This window comes from Rhagoletis pomonella, unplaced genomic scaffold (genome assembly GCF_013731165.1).
Source record: "Rhagoletis pomonella isolate Grant_MI unplaced genomic scaffold, Rhpom_1.0 Rhpom_scaffold_00001, whole genome shotgun sequence".
NCBI lineage: Eukaryota > Metazoa > Arthropoda > Insecta > Diptera > Tephritidae > Rhagoletis > Rhagoletis pomonella.
In genome coordinates this window covers 38,748,522-38,773,401 of record NW_023458555.1, presented here as the reverse complement: position 1 = coordinate 38,773,401, position 24,880 = coordinate 38,748,522, and the positions used below count along the sequence as shown (strand labels likewise).

Genomic DNA, 24,880 nt, shown 5'->3' with positions numbered 1-24,880 from the left:
GAATATTTTAAATACTGATTTAAACCCAGCGGATGTGCACATTTTTTGAATGAAAAATTCTTACTTCCTTTACTCGCAAAACTTAAGAGAGACTGTTAGACCTCCATATTAGGGAGAAAATTAAACATGTCCACTCCCTTACATCATAGCTTATATCAAAGGAAATCCACGCAATCGGCCTTACAGTATCTGGTTAGTAGGATCGAAAGTGCCTTCGAGGCCAAGAAGATCGCTCTGTGTACCTCTTTGGACTACGAGGGGTCTTTGTGGGGTACGCAGATGACCAGGAAATTATAGTTACGGGAAAATTCCGCAGTACTGTCTCAGAGGTGAAGATGATCTCAAACTGGTATGCCAATTAGGGTGGGCCTCAGCATAAATCTTCGGAAGGTTATGCTTCTACCGTTTACAATAAGGTATAAGCCAATACTTTGTATGGTCTTTCTTGGATGGACAGTGCTTGAATACTCTGGTGAGGTAAAATACAATTCTTCTCACTTGATTAAGGCCAAATATTTTCCTGTGGATTTTATGTCAAATTTATTTTCAGAGTCGTTGAAACAAAAAATTAGTTTATTTGCTATTGCAAAATAGGAAAATCCGAAATTTTTGATTCACTTGATTAAAAATTTTTAAACAGAATCATTAGAGAATTTTCAGTTTGTAGCCCATTCAATTTCAAAAAAAAAAGAAATATAAAATTTAAAAATGTGTTATACAATTTTTTAACTTAATCAGAGGTTTAAGAAAATTCTGGGTATGTAGTTTTGTAGTCATTCAATTCCAGTCTGATAAAGTGTAAGTTTCAATTTGATAAAAATTACCGTTGGTTTTTAAAATTTTTTATTATTTTTTTTTTGAGCGTGTTGCGCTTTTTCTGCTATATAAAAATTCGCAACACCCTTCATAAAAAGAGTGTTAAAAAATAAACAACTTAAAACTGACTTTTATTAGACTGAAATTGAATGGGCTACAAATCTGCATATATGAAAGTTTTCTAAAAATTACAATTAAAAAGTTCAAAATTTTGATGACAACTTTTTTAAGTTTGATTAATTTTTCGTGAAATTTGTGCAATTTTATATATTGAATTATGTTTTAAATGAAAATTAATAAAAATAAATATATAAAAATAAGTTGCAAACAAATTTCATTTTGAATTTCGGTGCTTAAGATGGGATGTCTAGTAAAATTAAACACAGATATGTTCGTGATAGATCAATCACCGCGTTTAAGGCCTTGATATATTAATAAAATTTTTTTCTTTCAAATTGATTATATTATGTAAAGGTGGCATCCATGCACAAAGTATTTTGTCAATGAAATCTTTGTTAAGCATAACCTTTATACGTTCTTATTGCTCCAGTGATGGATAGACATGCCAATCTTTGCAGTTTGTTAAGTCGAAGTATGGCAGTTTTTTCCGTGTCTTCTGCCGTCATTCTGTGGATACATAAAACATAATTGGACGGACACCGTCTAAAAGTTCGATATTTTGTTCGCGGATCCAGTTTTTAATAATGTTTGCTGTATGAATTGGTGTGTTGTCGTGTGGATAAATCCTTGTAATTGGGCCAATTAATCACGAAACTGCGAAAAATTACCTTCTAGAATCGATTTCCATAATAGGAAAGTGCACAGCATGCCTATGACTCCTCCTTATCTGCTGTGATGTGTGGAAAAAAACTGCTCCTTCTTTCTAAAATCATGAAGATAGTAAGTGATACCATCAGCACCATCAAAATTAAAATTTTTTTCAACCGAAAATCAGTCGAAACATGGGTAATTATATCACAGATTTAGTGGAGTTGGATGCCGCGCGGAGTATTCGACTTCAGAAGGTCGTCGTTTAAAATTGTTTCTATAGTTATCAACATCGCGAAGGTAACACTGGATCACAACTTTTAATTTTGTTTTTGTTCTCCAGACGCCAGTATCCAATTTCTATGTAGAATCTCTCGGTGATTCCGAAATTCGGGTTAATTTTTCTTTCTATGGATATATTTTCGAGACATTTGCTATTTACCGTTATTCAGCTTAAAGCCAAAATTGGTTCCCTTTAATCACGTATATCTTACGAGCAAATTAAAAAATCTTAATACAAAAACGGCAAATGAAAGCCAATAAAATTCTCCATAAACCGTATGTACACCACTTTCCAATAGGGCTTATAGTTTCTGACAAATTAAATAATCATTCCAGCATTTTTTATTTTTTAAGGAAAAAAATAAAATAAAAATAAAATTTTAGAAAAAAGAAAAATTAAAAAATAACAGGTTCTGTGCCAAATTTTGGCATTTGTACTAAAGTCTGTTCTGTTACAAAAAAAATGAAGTTACTGATGATGGAAATCGATGGATAAATACGAAATGATGAGCGGTCAAATAAAAATGCTCAAGATCATTTGTATGAAAATTGAGCACGAAAGAATGTTACTCATACGTCGCGTACACCTAAGTAACATGCTTTTCTGCTCATAAATAATACAAAAAATCTTTGCGCATTTTCATTTGACTACTCATTATTTCGCATTTATTCATCGATTTTCTTCATCAGTAACTTGGTCCTATTGATTGCCTCACTTCTGCCGATTTTGTTTGCATCGAGTTATGCTTTTTCAGCGTTGTTGAGGGTATTTTGCTTACCCATTAGTGGAGATAAATTTCGCAAAAATAACTCTTTTTACTATGACACTCGTTTTATTCATAAATTTGAGTACTCATAAACAGATAACTACACTGTGGATTTAGGCTTAATTTTCTGCATAAAACTCTGCAGTCTACAGAGAACAATTAAACAATGGGTGGCCCCAAATTTTGATGACAATTATTTGAAGTGCGATTAATTTCTATGAAACTTATGCAAGCTTTGAAAACGTTATTAACGTGGTTTCTGTTAGAGATTGAATTAAGTAAATTTTGAATTAAAATTATTAAAAATAATTAAATAAACATTCATATGTATGTTGCCAACAGTATCATTTTGAATTTGGAGCCAAATCTTTGACCCCGCTATATATGAACGCATGAATGTATAATCGTCTAATTGATAATGTATATTAGTATGTACTAGCAATTACCCGGCGTGCTTCGCTGCGCCTTAAATGTATTTTTGTGTTGTAACTCTCCCCCTAAGCTCTTATGGCCTCATTTACAAAATATTTTTAAAGAACTTTATGAAGTTAGATTTAAAAAAATCGATCTATGAAGCATTGTTTATTTTTTTTTTGAGTTAATATATTTTCGAAGGTAATTAGAAAATATGTAAAGAACCGACTTTCTCTTGGAAATTTAATTTATAATCTTATAACTGGAGTCTACTATCGCACCCTTTCCTCAAACGTGTATTGATTCAATATTCAAATAACGTATATTTATATAATTTGAAAAAATCTCCCTACTATACAAATATGTACAGCAATATTAAATAATATTTTCAAATGTTGTGAGAGGGAGTAACAAAACAAAATTACTTTTAAGGCGCAGCGAAGCACGCCGGGTATTCGCTAGTGTCACATGAAATTAACTGAGCAAAGTACAATGAATAGCTGTTAAACAATGGCACCATCTACTTTAAATGAAACATACTTATTTTCGTGGGGGATACTCACACACCATATACTTTTCTATTGAAATTTTTCCTGAATTTTCCTAGCTATAAACCTCCAACGAATGCAAAACCGTGAAAATCGGTTCGTGCGTTCTGGAGTTATAGCGTCAGGAAGGAAAACCCTACTTATTTTTATATTAATTTTTATATTAAAGAAGATTAAAGAACTGTCCGCATTACTCAATTTTATTTTTCACTAAAACGGTATTCATGAATTTTTTAATTTTTTTTTTATTTGCTTCCGCATACTTTTGACATAACAGCTTTCATTTTATGCCGATATTAAACAAATACAGCCTAAGTTTACCCGGGTCCACGTTTTGGTCTGTATCTCGTGACCCAAGTCACCCAGCTATATGAAAAGTGCTCAATCTTAAAGCATTCATGAACGGCTTTCATTTGATACCCATATTGAACAAATACACCCAAGGTTACCCAGGTCCACATTTTGGTCTATATCTCGAGACCCTAGTCACCCAGCTATATGAAAATTGCTCTATCTTAAAGCACTCATGAACAGCTTTAATTTGATACCCATATTAAACAAATACATCCTAAGGTTACCCGGGTCCACGTTTTGGGGCCACGCCCCCTTTATATATCAAAATATTTTTTACCCTGTGACCATCCCTGGAAGATATCCAGTGCGTGTGTAAAATTTGGTTACGATCGGCTTATTCGTTTAGGAGCCAAGTGTGTCTATAGGTACATACATAATTTGAATTTTATATATATAGATATTTATGCACATACATAAATACATATGTATAAGCGTGTCTTTTGATATCTCTCCCATGTGAAATCTTTGTAAATATCAAATTTTGTAAAAACAAACGTACATACACAAATATGTAGGTACTCCTTATGTCGGCAAGAAATGTATTTACTTAACTAAGTAATGTTTAAAAAGAAAACTCCAAATTCGAAACATTTCACTTCTAACCTCACTCATTAAGCACCATAAAATTTGTTGTCAAATTAAATGTTAAACGTTAATTACAATTTAAACCTAATTTAATTTCTACGCACATTCTCTTTAGCGACAAGCACGTACTAAGCAAATAAGAGATAGCACGAGGGAGGTAAAGTTTGGGGGTGGGGGGGGGTGAAGCGCTGCTAGAGCGAAGGCGTTAAGGTACGCCCAAAATAAATGTCATGCGTCGCATATTTTGCACTGACATTACACTCTGCTTCACTTCTTATCTACACACATAAGATATTACTTGGTATTGGCTGTTAATTTTATTGTATCCCTGCAGGAAATGTATTTAACTATAAACTTACTTTAAGTTGATCAGGAAAGAGCTATAAGTCTCTTGTTATCTGTATATATTCTTCGACGAAAGCTAACTATATTTCTATGGCGATGGCAGCGAAATAGACAAGGGTGATTATTATTTTATTTATTTATTTTATTTACCTGATTACATTTCATATTTGTTTACATATTTTGCTGTAGTTGATCCCATATTCGAACTCCGTCATACATAACTTCAAAATTATGAAATTTCGATCTTCCTTTTATTTGTCCTCAATTCGAAAAACTGTTTGCGAAGTGCAGGATATTTAAATAGAAACGCGTTTAAAGAAAACAATCTTGAGCTTTACTTCTGCATTACTTGTGCACTTGTTTCAAATTAGCTTTTTGTAGCTAACTACAAGTTATATATTTTATAAAAATCCCGCAAAACAGCTAACTGCAAGTAGGTTATTTCTAATCAATTGATAATTTTTTTCCGCAGGGATGCTACATATATGTGTGCTGCATATTTGTGTGGGCGAAAAACGCATTTTGATAAAGTGCCAGGACTCGCGGGAATTTCGGTAACCGCACAAGAATGTACATATCTTTCTACATGTACGCAAAGTAATACAAGTCAACACACAAATAAAAGTTTGCTGCCTTTTTCGCCTAAAATCATGCACAACTTTAATCACAACAATTATAACGCACACATAGTACGTACCCTAATGAGTTTATGTACGTGACACAGCGGTATGTGAAAGGAGTGAGATCTGCTTCAAGGCGCATGAGTATGTGCATATTTACAACGAGTAGACATTCTTGCGTTTTACTTATGTACTTAATATAAGCACACAAATTAAACCTTTTCTACGCACAACCGTAGCATAGCCCAAAGCCAATATACTCCACCTTCTTTGCTTAGTCTTCGGCTCAATACTGTATGTTTCGCGCGCAGAGCGTAGACATACTCTAATGGCATGCCTGCATCAGTGATGCCAGATTGTGGGAAATTTCCCTATTTGAGGGATATTTTGCATCAAAAATTATTAAAAGGGGAAAAAGGGACATTTCATATAAATAAGGGATTTTCTTTTGACCCAGTTATTGTTGCATAATTGATCAAAATTCAAGAATATTCGACATTCTTACGTAATTAATCGTTCTGAAGATGTGATGTGGAGTGAAATGGTATATAATTGTTAAAAAGTATAAGGACAATTTCAAAAATTTTCTTACGTTAACCAATTCAAGCGCTGAGTAAGAATCTTTTCAGTTGTAACTGGTGTTTCATGTAAAAAGCGGAACAAATTATCTGATGAAATGTTAAATAGCACATGAATGTGCTTCAATTTTAAAGTCACCAAAAAATTCTTTTAGGCCCTTAGTGAGTGAGCAAAAAATGAAAGTGAAAAAATGAATCAGTGAAAAAAATGCAGAAAAAGTGGTTTTTTCTTAACAGCGGTCGGCCCTCGGCAGGCAATGGCAAACCTCCGAATGTATTCCTGCCATGAAAAACAGCTTCTCATAAAAACACACTCGCCATTCGGAGTCGGCGTAAAACTGTAGGTCCTTCCCCTTTGTGTGACAATATCAAGGGGACCGCCATAAATTGGAGCAAAAACCGCATATGTGTAAGCGCCAAACTATTATTATTATTTTATATGAATTTTACTTCTTTACTACTGAAACATGTATATGTTTAAATTCGTTGGGAATTTTGTGGGATAAATTTTCAAGATGTGGGTAATTGAGGGATTTTTTCCCCATTTTCGTGGGATTTTTAACAGAGAATGTCTGGCATCACTGGCCTGCATGCTTAGGTTTGTGGGAAATTATCCTCCATCATTTTTATTTTTGCTCTCAACGATTTCTTAATGACACCAATCCAATAAAGTTCCACTTAACGCCTGCCGTGTTCCCTTCTTTTCCCATACCATATGTTTTGTGCGTTATTTCGTATTTAATATAATGAAAGCATGCGTTTAAGGCTCATTTTGGCATTTCATGCATAGCATTTCTTCGCGTCATGCCATTTGCGATTTGGGTAGCAACTGGAAGAGGATGAGTTAACTCAGTTGCAGTATGTACTTACTCAAATACATTCCATGCCGTTGTAAGTTTCAGTGCCTCAAATATTTGGCCGTTTTTAATGTACAAAAGATGAATAAGTATTTATGTAGATGCATTCCGTGCTTGTATGGAAATATATAAAAAACAAATATCATATAAAAGTATTAAAATTAAAAACTTATATTAGATTGGCAAATACCCGGCGTGCTTCACTGCGCCTTAAAAGTATTTTTGTGTTGTTACTCCCTCCCAAAACTCGTCTGGCCTCATTCATAAGAAATAGAACAGATTTAATGAGCTTTATGACGGAAGATTTTAAACAAGTTTTCGATTTATGAAGCACTCTTTATTTTATTTTTTCCTTGGAGCTTCAATTCCATATGTCTTTGGAACTTTCTTCCTATTAGGTTAAGAAAACTAAAACATCCACTGATTTTCAAAAATCAATGCAATGAATGCAATTGATATATCAATTTGTTTACTCTGTGTGTACCTGAAATTCTTGCTCACAATTATATACATATATATTTCGTTCCGTTTCTGCCTCAACCTCGTATCTGCAATAGATGTATTTTAGAGAGTGTAAGAAAAAATGCTTAATTTCTTCCCCTAGGATACAATAAATGCATTTTTTACTTAATATTTCTGTTCCCACTAACAGTAGTGAGAACCCTCATTAAGTCTTTGTTCTATTTTCAAATAGTGTGACGCATAAATAGCTGTTATAAGTGGTAATATTAGTTTTCCCACAAATTGTAGATACGTGGTTAAGGCAGAAACGGGACGATTTTTTTTTTCTTACTTATTATTGTTTACTTTCTTCTTCTTCTGTTTCCTCGCCTTCTTCTTCTCTTCCAAATATATTCTAAATTGTCATACTTTATATCATATACATATGTCATTTTAGATTTGCAATTGCACTATAAAATAATTGTAAATTTATTGTGTTAGGACAAACCAACAAATTAAATGAAATGAAGGTATTTAGAAAGGAGGTAGAGTAACGGCTTTCTCTTGGAAATTTAATTTATAATCTTATAACTGGAGTCTACTTTTTGTTTCAAAGGTGTACTAAGGCCCACTTGCAGAACAGCAGGTTATCTATTTAACTCGAAGTTTACTGGTTAAATTGACAAATTGGCTTGCGCAATCAATGGTTAGGAGTAAAATTAGAGTTAAATCGTTAAATATTTAGCCCAGCCATTTTCGAAGGTTAACTTCCTAACTCTACGTATGTCAATTCTGTCAGTAACAAGAAAAAATAAATTCAGATTTCAAAAATATTTTTGAAAATATATGTACATACATACATACATACATACATACATACATATTCACGTATTCATTATTCCGCCTTCAGCTCTGAGGTTTTGGTCAGTCTGGCGTAAAAAATATATGCGATTAAAATGCACCAACCGTGTTAGTAGTCCATCCAATTAAGAGAACTCTCGGAAGTGCCGCTGGCCAATTTACAATTTGTACCTATTTATGTACCCAACAAGCAAAATAAACTTAAAGAAAGCTTTTTTTAAGTTTTCAATTATAAACATTAAGCTTACAAAACGTTGATTTTTTGTTTATAAAACGCTTGAAAGTAAGCGTAATATAATCGAAAAGGAACATTGGTTATAAGCGTAGAAATATAAACTTGTAATAAATTTTCAAAAGAAAGCTTTTTATAAGCGTAAAAGTGTAAACTTATAATAAAGGTTCAAAAAAAGTTGTTTATAAGCGTATGAATATAAACTTACAAAAAATTTTCAAAAGAAAGCTTTTTATAAACATTTTTATAACGCTTTATTTAAAGATATTTCATTAAAAACTCATACATAGATTGCTTAACATCTAGAAACTAAAAGAAATGCGAATTTTCGGCGGACTCATCTACAGTCGCGAAAATATAAATAGGGAATAGATATTTCAGCATACAAATTCATGATATAAAATTAAGCATAAAAAAGTTAATTATTACATCTTGTTGCGTGCTTTCAATTACATGCGGTTATTGGAAAATTGGAAAAACGACATCGATGCAGTTATATATTCCGCTTCATCGCCGCCATTCTCATTAATGAACTTTTCTGAAAAAAATTTAATACATTTTTAGTTGAATGTTAAACTAAGAAAGGATAAGGAGAACTCATCATTTGAAGACTCGAATGCTCCACCGATTAGCGCAGCGGGTCCTGGATTGGATTTTTTTTACCGCATCGGTTTTATTTAATTTTTTCTTTTAATAATATATTTTAAAAAACGTAAACACGTCACTTACGATTGAAAAAGTGTTATATTTACTACCTCATGTCGTTGGCATTTGCATTTCATTTATAAGTTTAAGTTATTTATAAACATTCGCTCTCAAAACTTATTAAAGGTTTATTTGAAAAAACTTTTAATAAGCTTAATATTAGCCGTCATCGATTCGCCACTTCGCTGCTTGCTATGTTTGAGTTCCGGTCGCTTAACGAAAAATTTTGCATGTGAAAGCAACAACAAAGTTAGCTAGCACGGATAGACGATAGCAAGTTTGGTTGTACCTCATTGAGTTCGTTCGTTTTGCCACTTGCTAACTGATGGCGAATCGATGACGGCTATTAAAAATGCTTATTTAACGCTTATTATAGCAAACTTACTTTGTTATTTTTAAAAACATTTACTGAAATGCTTGTTGGGTATGTATGTATGTATGGAAGTGTTTGAAATTCTATATTCAAATCGTTATAAGAAATGGAAATAAACGTCAAAAAAGGGAGAATGGTGCCTACTTAATTTAAAAATCCCTCGGGTTACTTAACTCTGGGCCAGTTTTCAATGCTGCAAGACAATGTCTGGTTTAGGAATATAACAATTTAACTCCGAGCTTCTTATCTCTCTATTTATATATTTAACTCTGGATGTTCTGCAAGTGGGCCTAATTAAATTACTTTATCTTATCAATTTAACTGAATTAAATTTCTCAAATAGAAAGCAACCCGCTTCAAAAATATTTTCGAAAGTAAACTTTCTCAATCCGCTTTAGTCTAATACCAGTATTGTAATTTCTCATTTATGTTTTCAATTTAAATGAAAATTTTTTTTTAAACAGGTGACAACCCCCTAAAAATATTTTCGGCAGTAAAATTTCCTAAACCTCGTTAGTGTGACACCCGTGTTGCAAAATTTAATTTATCTCATTACACAAATAAATTAGATTAAAATTTTCAAACAGGTGGCAACCCTACACAAATTTTTTTTGACTGGCAACTCTCAAATTTTTTTCTCCTATATTTTAAGTTAGACCACAAGCAATACATCGATGAAACTGTATTCGATTCCATACATTTGTTTTCGAGTATTGCGCGTACAAACATTCAGACAGACAGACAAAAATTCTAAGAATTGTTGTTTTGGCTTCTGTTGCTTTAATAAAGACCCCCCATCGGCCTGTTACAATTTTATTATATGCATAGATATAAGTTTTGTTATAGAGTATACAGCGGTTTTGCTATTCTTGACTTACTTAGTGGCTCTGCTGTTATTTTCCTGCTAAAGTTAGGCCAAAGCTCTCGTACTATCCTGAAAGTCTGGCTCTCTGACCATCTCTTCCTTGCTAGCTCCCGAAGGTGTAGGTGGATTTCTGTTTGTTTTCGCCTGAGTGGATTACCCAGTATCCCCAGCACAGATTCATCCAAACAAGCTCCTGCCTCTCTCGTTGCCTTCTATATTCCCAAGGTCGTCAGCCGCGACGAGAGAGATGAACATTGACTGAGACATCGAGGAATCTTTGACAAGCTTGGACTTGCTTTTAGTAGATGATATAGCTAGGAATAATGCCTGGCTATCTAAGAAAATAACCGCTCTTTCTTTCCTGGTAGCACTATTGATAAGTATCCTTCAGGTTTAGCATATGTCCAGAACTTCAGCCGGAAATATGCTAGCATCGTTTGCCAACCACAGAGACCGATTGACACCAAGATCCGCGGAACAGAACCCTGCCCCTATACCGCATCCCAACTTGGAACCGTCGGTGTACAAACAGCTGGCTTCCTTATTGGGAGATTCACCTCTTCTCCATTCCCTTCTCTCTGGAAACCGCACAAGTAGATTCAAACCAAAATCAAGGCTTGATACCAAGTAGTCCATGGTTCTATTTACGATCGGACTAAGACCTAAGTTTGAGCTATGCTCGAAGATCCTCGATTTTTACAGTTCTGAGTCTCTGAGTCGTACTGCTGAATGCATTGCGGTTTCTTTTTGGTATAGATTAACGGAGTGAAATGGGGCACATTCGTTATTCTGGATAAGCAGTTTACAGTTGCACGGCTATACCCAATCCCGACTCTTGAGCTTGATTCCTCGTTCGTGCAGTCTGGGCAATGGGAGCAACTCAGGTGCGACATCCGGTAATCAATCCGTGAGGAGCCTGGTGTAACGGCAGAAAGAGAAGGAGCTTCGGTGGGGCCACTCCGACTTAATCAGTTTAACGGCTCAATGAAGTCTGCAGCACGTCTCATCACCAGTTGTTACGGCTGCAAGCGGGCGTTTGTCTCAGAGCAAGCGGCTCGCTATATAAACGTGTATTCGGTTAAGAAACCACCCGCATCCCAGCTATGGGTTGTGCTCTGGGTTTGGGACCCGCCACGTAAAATAGAGCCTCGGATGAGACCTCCTTTTGGATGACGACCACGGCAAACGTTTAAAGTACTAGGATTTTAGGGCATGAATCTGGAATGTCCGGAACATTAAGGGGGAAGGTGCCTATGTCTGCCTAGTTGATATTCTCGTTAGAAAAAAAGCTGACATGACCGCCATCAAAGAAATGCGTTGGACGGGTCCCGTACTACTGTAGGAGTTTTTTTACTACTATTTTGTCATTCATACTCCCGTACTCGCCAAGAACCGATTATACTACTATTTTGCGAGATGGTTTAGTTTATTATTAAAATTTATTAAGTAACTCAAGCGATGTCGCATTGAACACTGCTAATGCTTGGAATGATTTTCGATCACACTTTTCCTTTCACGTTATGATAAAATTTGACTCTATCACTCTTGGAGCACTCAGGGTAGAACTTCACAACAATAATTTCAGGCGTTGGTGGTCAAGCCGAAATTTCATATGAAATTTGCAGTAAGCAGAAATTGTGCTCTCGAGTTAATAAAACGTTCGAAAAGTAGAACTAAGCACATTCATTTGAAACTCTGAAAAATTTGGACAAATTTTTTACAATGTGTGACGGTTTGGGTTTTAGCATTGCGGCATGTGTGTCAATATTTGGTTAAAAAAAATTTAAATAAACTATTTTTTCAACACAATATATTATAAAACTAACGTTTTCATAAATCTCTTTTGATTGACACTTGTATTTTTATATTTCATATAAATTTTGGTATAAGTTAACTTAACAAAATTCGACTTTTCATACAAGTGAAAATCCTTTTCAAAAGTATTTCTAAACTACAATCGTCTTAAATCTCTTTCATCAAACATGGTGATAGATATTTCAATTAACTGATGAATTAGTTTGAATTTGACTTGGCCTTTGAAATGCAAGAAATACAGTCTTTTCAACTCCATTACGCTTAACACCCACTTTTTTAATAATTCATCTAATCTTCTAAATGATTTTAATGCTACTTTTTAAACACTTGGTAACCTTCTTCAAACTCCTCAAAAATATTTCTAGTATTCAAACTAAATATTTTTTAACACTCTTTCATTTGACACCCATTTTTATAATTTAATATAACTTGTGAATAGATTTAATCATTCGAATTTTCAAAAAGGGGGCAACCTTCTTCAAATTATTTTTGAACTATACCCTTCTTAAACCTTCTTCTTCTTCTGACACCCATATGAGCCTGTAATCCAGTTAAAAAAAAAATCCTATTTGTTTGGCATTAAGCAATGGGTTTTTTCACGCTACACTTAAATATGGCTACACCATTTTCATAACGCGTCAGGTTTTAAAGTTAGAGAATTTTTTCGCGTAACTCGTCCAACGTTAATACTCCAATACTCATATGCAGAAAATTTTACGTTTTTACGCACTACGATTATAAAACTGAGTGCATGTGTGTGTAGGTCGTATTCTTGTTAAATCGAAAAGCACAATTAGCATAAATAATACAAAATAAATCGATACAAAGTAAATATAACAGCTCAGCATATAGGCAAAGTATAGTAAAGCGACCAGCATAACCACAAATCGTAGTATATAAACAGATTAATTTAGCGAAAACAAAAATTATAGACTATCATGAATGCATACAAACAAAATGCGTAAACAAAACGCATTGAATGTCGAAAATCAAATATTTACTTGCGACTGCATTTCGCAAACTAAATAGCGTAATAGTAATAATTAAGCATACAAATAGGCGCGCAAGCGTATAGAAGCGCCTGTTTAAATGTACATAATCGCCTCGCACGCAACAAACAACAAACAGCAAATGCATTTAAATGCTTCATAAATAACGATCATGTGTGCGTGCTTATGACTATCAGCTGCTGGCAGTCAGATTTTGTTATGACCTCGCACACATACATACATAGAGCAGTGTTTGTCAAACACTATGCACATAAATATGTTTGAATGTGTGCGCCCGCATTAACAAGCCTCTACAAAACAGTTTGTTGTTGTCATGTACTATTTCTACGCTTGCACATATGCATAACATGCGAACAGAGCAGTAATGTAAAATGGCAGACAATAAAAGCAACCTCCCCCCCCCAACACTAACTACTCACAACGACAATTGATATAAAAATGTAGCCTAATATTAGGCGTTGTCGCCGTAACGCATGATATACAGCCCCTTTGGCGGGTTGACAGCCGCTCGTTAAGCGTTGATTTTGTGTTTTTAGCTAAGCATCGGATTACAAACGCCAGCAAAAATTGTAAGCGTCTTGTGTCTACTATAATTTTGTAGAATATTTATTTACATTAGCAATGGCAAACTACATACTACATACATATATATTTGTTCGGGTTTGTGTGTGTGTGAATGCTTGTGCATGCGTGCGGCATGTTTTGTGGCATTGCGTGTCATCTAATTAAGCCAGGGTTGCATTGGGTGGAGTACGTGTTTAGCTGTTTTGTTGTGATTTTCATCCAAGCTGTTGATTTTCATAAATCACGCAAGGGGCTAAATTTTGTAGCTATCTTCTTTTGTACTCCACTAGTTGGGGCTCATCATCATCAGTTGTGGTAAATGTGGTAAATTTGTGTTTGAAGTGTTAAAGCGAACGAACCAAAATTTAGTTCACATTTTTTGGAGGGATTATTTAAAGTTAACACTACCGAAGAATTTAAATTCGTACGAGAAATGTTGTTTTTGAAGTGAAACTTCTTTAGCGGCGATTGGTTGGTTGGGAGTAAATTGGCAAATTCAACAAAAATTGCTCACGGAAATGGTGCAACGGAAATGGTTGGGGTTGAACTAAGTACTTCTTGTGTGTATGCATATGGTATTAATTTAACAAAAATTTTCTAATAAAAGGTTAAAGAATAATACTTAGAAAAATACCAATACAAGAATGAAAGTAAAGGTGACTACGTACATAGATAAAGAAAAGGATAAAGGCAAAGGTAAAAGTAAAAACAAAAACCAAGATGCGTTAAGATAAAGGCAAAAATGAAGACCAAGGTAAATTTAAACACTTTGCTTACATATATATATATAAGGGAAAAGGTGAATGGGAATATGAAGATGAAGAAAATGATAAACATTAAAGTAAAGACAAAGAGGAGGATCAGGATACCGTTAAAAGTAAATATGAAGATAGGGGAAGAAAAATTAAAATAAAGGTAACTAAAGAGGAAAGGATATAAAGAGAGACAAGTCTGTGTCAAGGTTTTAGTGATTTTTAGAGATTTTGATCGAAATTTTTATCGATATTGTTATCGAAATTTTTGGAACTTATCGATAAAATAGTCGATATTTTTATCGATTTTGTAATCGATATTTTTAACTATTTTTGTAGCGATATTTTTTATCAATTTTGTTATCGATATTTTTATCGAGTTTGTTATCGGTATTTATCGTTTTTTTAGCGATATTTATCGATTTTGTTATCGATATTTTTCGATTTTGTTAGCGATATTTATCGATTTTGTTATCGATATTTTTCGCTTTTGTTAGCTATATTTATCGATTTTTTATCGATATTTATCGATTTTGTTATCGAAATTTATAGATTTTGTTATGTATATTTTTATCGATTTTGTTATTGATATTTTTATCGATTTTGTTATGGATATTTTTTTCGTTATTTTTATCGATTTTGTTACGGATATTTTTATCGAGTTTCTAATAGATTTTACTACCAATATTATTAACGTTAATGTAATTAGAACGAACAGAGTTAGAGGTAGGGATCTAGATAGAAAAAAAAATACATAAAATATAGCCTTAAACAAATGCAGATGTATGTATGTATATGGGTTATGACACAAAATAGATATGTATGTAACGTAAGTTTCACCTGCGGCTCGTTGAAATCCAACTCCACTTTCTACTGGTACCACTGCTAGCGTCAGCTATTCGACGTTGAGCCCTTCGAGTATTGCAGGGCGGGTTTTCTTGTCGGACGGAGGCATATTTATATCTTGCGGGTCTTCCGGCTATCGCCATGTAGCTTGAAAGGTCTCTTTATGCTGGAACTTAGTGCTGCAGACCACCATGTTTCGGGTCCGGGGAAAAGTCGATCAGACCCAATCCATTATAAGACGTTCTTTTGTGCATGCTGAAAGGTCCGACGGTGGGCCCAATGATCTTTTCCTTCAGCACTCCGTTTGACGGATGTTAAAGATTCTCGCTTTTATGCGAATTGTGGCCATAAAAGAGTTCACTGGAGTGAGTGACAGTACTCGGCGACTGAGTATCTTTTACGTCACATATCCGGCACCGATCGGATCTCTTGGGTGGCGATGAATATAGTTTTACACTTCCTGAGAAAATCAATGTGCCGGGTAGGAACACGCTCTCAAATAGTAGCAATTTAAAAATTCGTCGTGGTCCTAATCAAAAGAATCGGCCTCAGCCGAGACAATTTTGAACTTTTCATTGTTACATGCATTTATGTAACTAAAATATTTTTTTTGGGTATAAAAATATGAATTCTAATTACCTTTTTAAATTTTCGAAGAAATATTCAGAACTTACAGCCGGTTTCACCAGCAATTTAAATGGAAAATGATTTTTTTATTTTCTGTCAATTTCCATATAAAATTCAAAAAATTGAAATCACTTAAATTGCATTCGTGAAATTGGCAGTTAGAAGAGTCCACTCATTCCTCTTTAACCAAAGTGAGGTGTACGCAAATTCAAGAACCTTTTTACTTTTTATAAATTTTTCTTCAAGAAGAAGACTGACTAAAAATCGTAGCCGTTAGTCGTTTTTTCTCTCTTTTCCGATTCTTTTGAGTTAAGATGTACATCCACGAATCGAGCGATATGAATTGTGTGTACTTAAATGTCAAACAATTTCGCCATTTTTTCTCATTATTTTACATACTTATTTTCCTCAATTCGCTGAAGCTATTTCTAAATAAGCAGAGCTAAGTTGACATTTGACATTTGACGTCTGACATCTGATAGATAAAAGTTGATAGCCAGTAAGTGAGCAGGCAAGTTGGCTATATTGGCAAGCCAATGAATGACAATACATAACACAGAAAAAAATGAATATTTATATGTACATATGTATGTATGGGAATCTGAGGAAAAAAAATATTTTAAGTACATACTTGTCACGAATAATGGCAGTATATAGACATACTCTGACAGACATAAATTATTTACATTTTAACCAAATCTTTAGCGAGGGTTTTGGTTGCTAACGAAAACTTTCTTCTTTTTACCCATTTCTGTTCTCAATTGATTTCATTAATTCAGTTGGTATCCTTGCTCTAAATTTTCACTCCTGCATTTTAACTGTCAGTCACTCAGTAACAGAGACCTAAATGAGTTCCACTCTAATTTGATTTCCGTTTGCTTTGTGCGTGCATGCCATTAACCACAGTGACTGAGTGGAAACTTAACCATACTCTACAAGGAACCCAAATGCTGAGTTACCTTAAATTTCAACAACCGCATCATTGGCTGGATGCGGAATTTCTGTGAATTGTTGACAATTTGTCGTAAGCATGTATCTACATTAGGAAGGTCCAAAAATGCACGTGAAAAAAGTAAAGTCCTAATTAGACGCTCATGGAATTCTTGAAAAGGAATATTTTTCGATCGGAGAACTCAGTTTTTCTTCAGGAGATTTCCAATAATATTACCCAATTGTTAATTTTGCCATTTTTTTATACTAACTATCTATTTTTTATGACTCCGACTTTGCAATTTTTGGGAATTTTGGGGGACTTATATAAATTAGTTGGCATTACAAAAAGGGCTAAATAAACAATTTGGTACTATTATTGGAAGTCTGCTGAAGAGAAAAAGAGATGTCCGAACAAAAAATATCCGTTTCAAGAATTCTATACCCTTATTACACGAAAAGTTTTTTTTTTCCCCATACAAAATGCAAGGAAAACTTAGGGCGTTAAGAGCGACCTCTAAATTAATTTTGATTTCAAAATAAAAAATAGGGGTATATTTTTTTTGGTATAGAACAATCTCAGCGTGTGAAAGCATTAAAATTCCGACTTTACTTCTTCGGGACCACCCTAATGAACACAAAAATGCTTACTATACTTTATTAATGCAACCAAATAATGTTTGTATATTTTCTTTGTAAGCTACTTTTGGTTTTTTTTCTGTTGTCTTTTATTGCAAACTCAGGGTACTACGTTCTTGATTACATCAAAAAGTGCAATGCTTCCTTGCGTACTTGTTCTTCCCGACTTCTGTTGTCCTCAGTTTCACCCAGGAATTTGAGTTGTGTGATGCTGGATTGGTGCAATCGAAGTGCACTGAACTCTAAAGTTATTTATGTAAATAATAAATTCTGTCAATAAGAAAATGATCTGATAGTAGGTAAGTACTATTATTTCCCGTTGTAAGCCGCTACATCTCAAGCCATGAAGTTAAGTTTTTGTTGTTCCTCTTCAGTGTGGCTTACTTGCTGCATGTTTTATTCTTGTATGTATTTATTTCACTTTATTTCATTGCGCTTTATAATTCAGTAATATTTTTGTATTTGATACCAGTATTGTTATTTCTGTATTCAAATGTTATGATTTAACAAAAACTTGCTAACAAAATGTTAAAGAATAACACTTAGAAAAATGCCAATACAAGAATGAAAGTAAAGGTGAGTGCATACATAGATAAAGAAAAGGCAAAGGTAAAAGTAAAAACAAAAGCAAAGATGCGTAAAGATAAAGGTAAAAATGAAGACCAAGGTAAATTGAAACACTTTACTTATATAAGGGCAATGGTGAAGGGGAATAGGTAGATGAAGAAAATGATAAACATAAAAGTAAAAACGAAGATAAATGCGATGAAAAAGATGAGGATGAGGATACCGATAAAAGTAAAGATGAAGATGGAGGAAGAAAGATTAAAATAAAGGTAATTATATAGAAAAGGATATAGATAGCCACACAGAGACTTTCGGGATTTTCGGGACATATCGATATAATAATAAATATTTTTATAGGTTTTGGTATCGATATTTTTATCCATTTTGTTATCGAAATTTTTATCGATATTCTTATCGATTTTGCTATCGAAATTTTTGGAACTTAGCGATATGTTTGTCGATATTTTTTATCTGTGTCCTTATTATCTTTGTTATCGATTTGTGATCGATAATTTTATCCATTTTGTTACTGATATTGTTATCATTTTTTTATCGATCATTTATCGATTTTGTTATTGATTATTTATCGATTTTGTTACCGATTATTTGTCGATTTCGTTATCGATTATTTATCGAATTTTATATCGATATTTTCATCTTTTTTGTTATCGATATTTTCATCGATTTTGTTATCGAAATTTCTATCAATTTTCAAAATTATATTTGTTATCGATTTTGTTATCGATATTTTTGCCAATTTTTCTATCCAAATTTTTATCGAATTTGTCTCGATTTTTTTATCGATATTTCGTCGATATTGCTATCGATTATGTGTCGATTTGGTTATCGATTATTTATAAATTTTTGTTATAGATTTTAATTGATTTTCAAATTAATTTTTGTTATCGACTTTGCTATTGAAGTTTTTATCGAATTTGTCATCGATTTTGTTATCGATTATTTACAGATTTTGTTATCGATTATTTATAGATTTTGTTATCAGTTACAACTTTAAATATTTCTTAATATTTCTATCAATACTACTATATCAGCCTTGTTTTTAACGAAAACGAAAGCGAATAGTAGATATATATTTGACAACACAATAAAAATCTGCCTTAAAAATTAAGTGTTTTGGCTAAAATTCGTCTCTGATTGAACAAAGGTAAAATAGAGGGACCTTCAGTGTCACACCAGTAACAGTCATTCCAATGTTAGTCACAAAGGCCTTAGAAATCGTCGGGTATTTTTTTAGAGAATTTTATACATTAGTTATATATCTATGTTAAAAAATATCTTTCATTGTTGTTTAAGTTCCGATGAAATACGTAGATATAATTTACAATTGAGCAGGTGGACACTAAGGTACTTTAGGCTATAGTTGCACTGTGATGGATGTACCCGACAAACTAATGCCCTACCTTAAGAGAGTGATGTTGCTTAGTCGTGACGAGATCCTCAAATGCGAGAGATAGCAACTTAGGACGACATACCATGAATATAAAGTGTCAAACCGGAAATTGTTTTGCTTCTACACTGAGAAAAAAGCAAACCATATTGTGTTTGTTTCGAATTAAAGCACATGAAAATGTGCTTGCATTATGGTGAATAAAGTATTGTTGTCGTTCTTGTTATATGCGGAGCCTACAACAACGTCTCTTTGGTGGGTAGACAACTGGTCCAAAAGTGTTTTCAATTACCTCCTTAGACTCAACTTACATCGATAATATTAAGATTAATCTTATGTGTATATTCTTATTTATTAAAATAAAATATTGGATTTAAAAGTAAGAAATAATATCAGAGTTGACAGTAGTGGAGCCGATGTAGTGTGAAAAACAATGAATTCGCCTCGGAAAAATGAAATTATGTGTTTGCCCTTACATAAGCAGGGTTTACTTCGGAGCCGCCTAACAAAGCGGAGCTTCAAGGTTCGAATCCAATCGCTTGTTATTTTGCGACAGATCCCGGACTGGTAGCGGTTTTGCAAAGTACTTGCATATATATATATAATAAGTGTGTTTATATGTATGTACTTATTTAAGCGTATGTATGCATTTAAGAATAAATCTAATTACCTGTGTTAAAATACATTCATGTCGGATCACATTTTGCAATTTTATTTTCTACGAATAATTGCATTCAACAGCAAATTACCATAATCCATTAACAGAATGAGGGTCAGTGGTGGTGAGAAGGGTAACAGCAGAAGCAATAATAGTAACAGTAGTAACAATAATAACCATAAAACAATAGCAACAATAAAAATGTCAACAACCAGTAAAGTAAACCACCACATCAAGCGAATAATAGAGCACTGATGATGAGAAGAGCAACGAAAGAAGTATGGAAATGTGCATCGAGAAGGATTGTCGGAGTAACATTCGGTTGCCATGTGCCACAATACATCACAGGAATGGCAAAACATATGTCTTTGTCATTTGCATACCCTGCAGCAAAATTTAAAGACAGACTGTTAAAGTTTGTTGCATTTGCATAACTTTTGTGCGAATTTTCATAATATGTACAATATCAGTTTGTATTTTTTATCTAACTTGCTAAGTATTGAAATTGATTTTAACTTTTTGAGCAGGCGAAAACCGTCTAAAAAAATATTTTCGCAGAAAAACTTTGTTAAAAATATCTCGCTTGACACTCATATTAAAATATTTTGTTTAACATGTTATTTAAATGGATTTCGCATAGCCAGCAACTTCTTTAAAACTCTTTTTGATATAGTTTTCTGAAAACTTCTCCGTTTATAGCCAGATTTAAATTTTTCATTTAGCTTGTGTTTTAAATTAGTTTAAACTTTTTGAGTATGTGGCACCCCTCTGAGAGCATATGTTTGAAATAAATCGTTTTTGAACTCCTCGTGGTTTGACGACATATTGTTGTGATATTTTATTTTGTTTAATAATTAATTGACTTTAACTCTTTTAATAGGTGGCAACTCTCTTCAAAAATATTTCCGAAATAAATACATAGTTTTAGAACCCCTTTCGTTGGACATCGATATTTTTTATTTTTTTTTTATTTAATTAATTAACTGATTTTGACCTTTGAAAAGTGTGGCAACTCACTTCAAAAAAGATCACATATTTTAACCTAGATTTTAGTCTATCTGTGTGCGGAATTTCAATCAATTATATCTAGATGTTTTAGCGTGAAAAACCAACAAACATACTAACTCACTCACTCACACACTTTCACATTTATAATATTATAAATAGGATGTACTATGTACTTATGTGTGTATGTGACAATATAAAAGTTGAGTTTCGTTGTGGTTGGTATTTACAATGCATTTATCATTACTCAACTTCATTGCTTCTACATTTATTTTTATTTATTTTACTATATAAATGTTTTACCCATTTCCATTTCAAATACGTTTACTTGGTCAAACAAATGTTTCCACATACTTCCAGTTAAAATATGTATGTTTGTATATGCGTGTTTGCCATTTAAATAAAATATTATTTGCACTTTGTTAAATATTGGAATTGTTGCTGGCTATAAATATATTGCCAATATTTATATTGCGTGCAAACAAATGAATGAATAAATGCATGTTACCCGGTTCGAAAGTCCAGAATGTACATATGTATGTAACTACAACTGTCTCATAAACCTTTCGTATTTACATACGTACATACATATCGAGCCCTAACCGCCAAAATAACGTAAGCGACATTTTTTTCAAAATTTTCTTTTTGATGCAGAACTATTCCTAGAGCATCAAGATGCATTTCTGCATCAAAAATAAAATTTTGAAAAATATGTCGCTTACGTTATTTTGGTGGTTAGGGCTCGATATGTAGTTTGGTTCATACTTTCCACAAGCTTGCAACATACCAATTGATCCGTATTTTTTAACATATACCAACAATAAACCATTAAATCTAAAACAAAGTGTAATAGGGATTTTATGGCTTTTTATAGCGATCGCTGTAGTGTGCGGTGACCAAAAAAAAAAGAAATATTTTTCTACTAGCGTTCGCTCCGCGAACAATGGCAAACCTCCGAGTATATTCTGCCTGAGTCGGCATGAAATTATGGGTCCCTCCTCTTTGTGTGCCAACATCAAGACGCACGACACAAATCGGAGGAAAAGCTTGGCTAAAAACTAAAATCTTCAGCCTCATTGCGAGAGCCGTGTCGAATGCAAGTCGTATTTCGAGAGTCGAATCGTATCAAAAATTTCACGTCATTGCCTAAAATTTCCGCTCGACTAGTGTATTAAAACGGAAAAACTTGGTATCACTGCATAGTTATCGATGATTTTCGTCGTTTACTTATTTCAGCACAACAATAGACAATGCCACTTGTGTCGAGTCGTACAATTTAGCCTCATTTACGACTTACGCAATGAGGCTGATTGTGTAGGCGCCAATCTACAGCTAATACGGTATTCGCTAAAACAGCGTGGACTGCTTTGGCATTGTTATTATGTCTATGCTAATTAAGCGGCGGAGAATTACTCTTTTCTAGAGTATGGCTATCTGGATTTAATTTTATTGACAACACTGAAAAAGGCTCTGTCATTGTAAATTTTTAGGTCTTCCTTAACGTAAAAAATCTTCCCTCAATTAATCTAGCTTGCTCCATACCAAGGTTTTTCCTCTTAAGATCTCGCGCACCCAGGGTGTTGAAAAATACAGCTGAGAGAACAAAAGATAATGGAAATAGTAATGTTAACGATGATAATATTGGTAATCGGAGTGGTTATGGTAATGGTAATGCTAATGGTAATAGTAGTGGTAATGGTAATGATAATGCTAATGGTGATGACAATGGTAATGGTCATGATAATACTTATGGTCACGGTAATGGTAATAATAATGACAATGGATTATCATTAGATAGTGCTAATTGTAATGATAATTGTAATTGTAATGATAGTGGTAATGATAATGGTAATAGTAATGGTAAAGGTAATTAACGAAAATTCGGTTTTGGTAATATCAATGCAATGGCAACGGTAATGGTAATTGTAATGGTAATAGTAATAGTAATAACAGGTAATTAAAACAGATGGTTAATAATAATGGTAATTGTAAGGGCAATGGCAATGGTAATGGTTATAGTTATGTTAATGGTAAAGGTAATGTTAGTATTGCAGAATGCCAAGTTATTATCCAAGAAATGTAATTGAAGAATTTTGGAAACTTTTGATTAAAAAAATACCAGGAAAACGAATACACATTTGTGTCTGAACAGTAAAAATTTTGAGTAAATTAGCATCCTTAAATTTTCGAAATATAGAATTGGCTGCGTCGATTTTGTTTTGGGGGAATATAAAAGGCATTTGACCGTATTGTAATAGTCATGTTCTGATGTCTTAGGTTTAAGCCAATTGTTATTGGCCACGAAAGTTTATTTGCAAACGCTTTAATTCTTTCGGATGTTTGACTTGGTCACGCCGAATTGGCCAGTTTTCAAGATCGTGATGAATGAAGTCAGACATGTATTGTAAAAGATTTGGAACCGTTTGATAAGCTAATATTTAGTAGTTTCCAGCACATAAGTATTTACATACATTAGTTACGTTCGATAACAAAATTAGCCAACACCAGCCAACAATCAAAATCAAGAGAGTAAGCGAAAATTCTCTCCCAAAGAGAAGAAAAAGCAAAAAAGTAAACGAGTAAAAAGTAAAAACCGGAAGAAGAAGACACACCAGCTGACTTTGATTATGTTTTATTTGTAAACAAACTGAAATTCATGTTGCCTCCATAGAAGAAAAAAGGAAAGTGAACGTTCAATGTTCGCCAGGAACATTTCTAGAAGTAAAAACTAGTTGGCGCTATCATAAAGTCACATAGCAGGCAGCCAAAAAGCATATAAATACCAAAACTCGGAAAATCCAATTTTGTTTGTTTACAAAAATTGCAACCATATGTTTTGTGATCATATGTTTTCGTGTTGGATAATTTTTGCTGACAAAAATTTTGCCAGTACAAAATGAACGCTTCTCTTCCATCCAAATGAACGCTTGCTCTCTCAATTTTTGTGTGTCGGATAATTTTTTGTCGTTATCGAACGCCATCCAGTAAAAATGTGGTAAAACTTTTACAAATTTTTGACTTGTCGAACGCACCTATCAACATAATAAAATTAGGGTGACAAACGCTTATTTTAAGTCCATTTATGCAGTCTTGAAAATTGGTGCGGAATGGTTTCATTAGTCACCGAAGAAGCACATTTTTCGCGGTTTCTAAATGTGCCGTTATATGTAAGTGCTTAGATATACTAATAAATATTTTATTAAATTCCATTATGTGAAAAAATGAATGTAGGTAAATGCAATAGTGTTTAACATATCCTGGGAAATCCTTTCGAGAACTCTCCAATTGGACGATATTGCTTTGCATTCAGCTTGAACGAAAAAAGTCACTCCGTGGCACACTCTTCCGTAGTCCGGTTCTTTCATTTAAAGGTTATTTATACAATTGAAGAGAAATTGTTTTAGAGAAAAAAATGGAGATGGATATAGCTTTGGTAAATATCCTATTGCTTCATTCAATTTTCTTTTTAATTTCCATTTAAAAAAATTAACTTTACTCAAACCATTAACCGGAATCCTTTTGTAACAGTGAGGTAGATAAGTCTTACTATTTAAACTGCAGCTCATACTCAGTGCAAACAGGAAAAAATTAACTAGCAAATTTGCAAACCACTTGAATACTAAGTACCGTTATTAGAGGAAAAAAAAA

General features: G+C 33.3%; 1 protein-coding gene across 1 annotated transcript in view; it reads left to right on the top strand.

Moving 5' to 3' along the window:
- Nucleotides 1–24,880, top strand: part of LOC118745458 (anoctamin-5-like) — an 89,501-nt gene that overhangs the window by 63,245 nt on the left and 1,376 nt on the right. Inside the window, exon 13 of the mRNA XM_036478933.1 lies at nucleotides 22,763–23,050. Within this exon, the coding sequence (XP_036334826.1) occupies nucleotides 22,763–23,050 (288 nt within the window). The remainder of the gene's footprint in view (nucleotides 1–22,762; nucleotides 23,051–24,880) is intronic.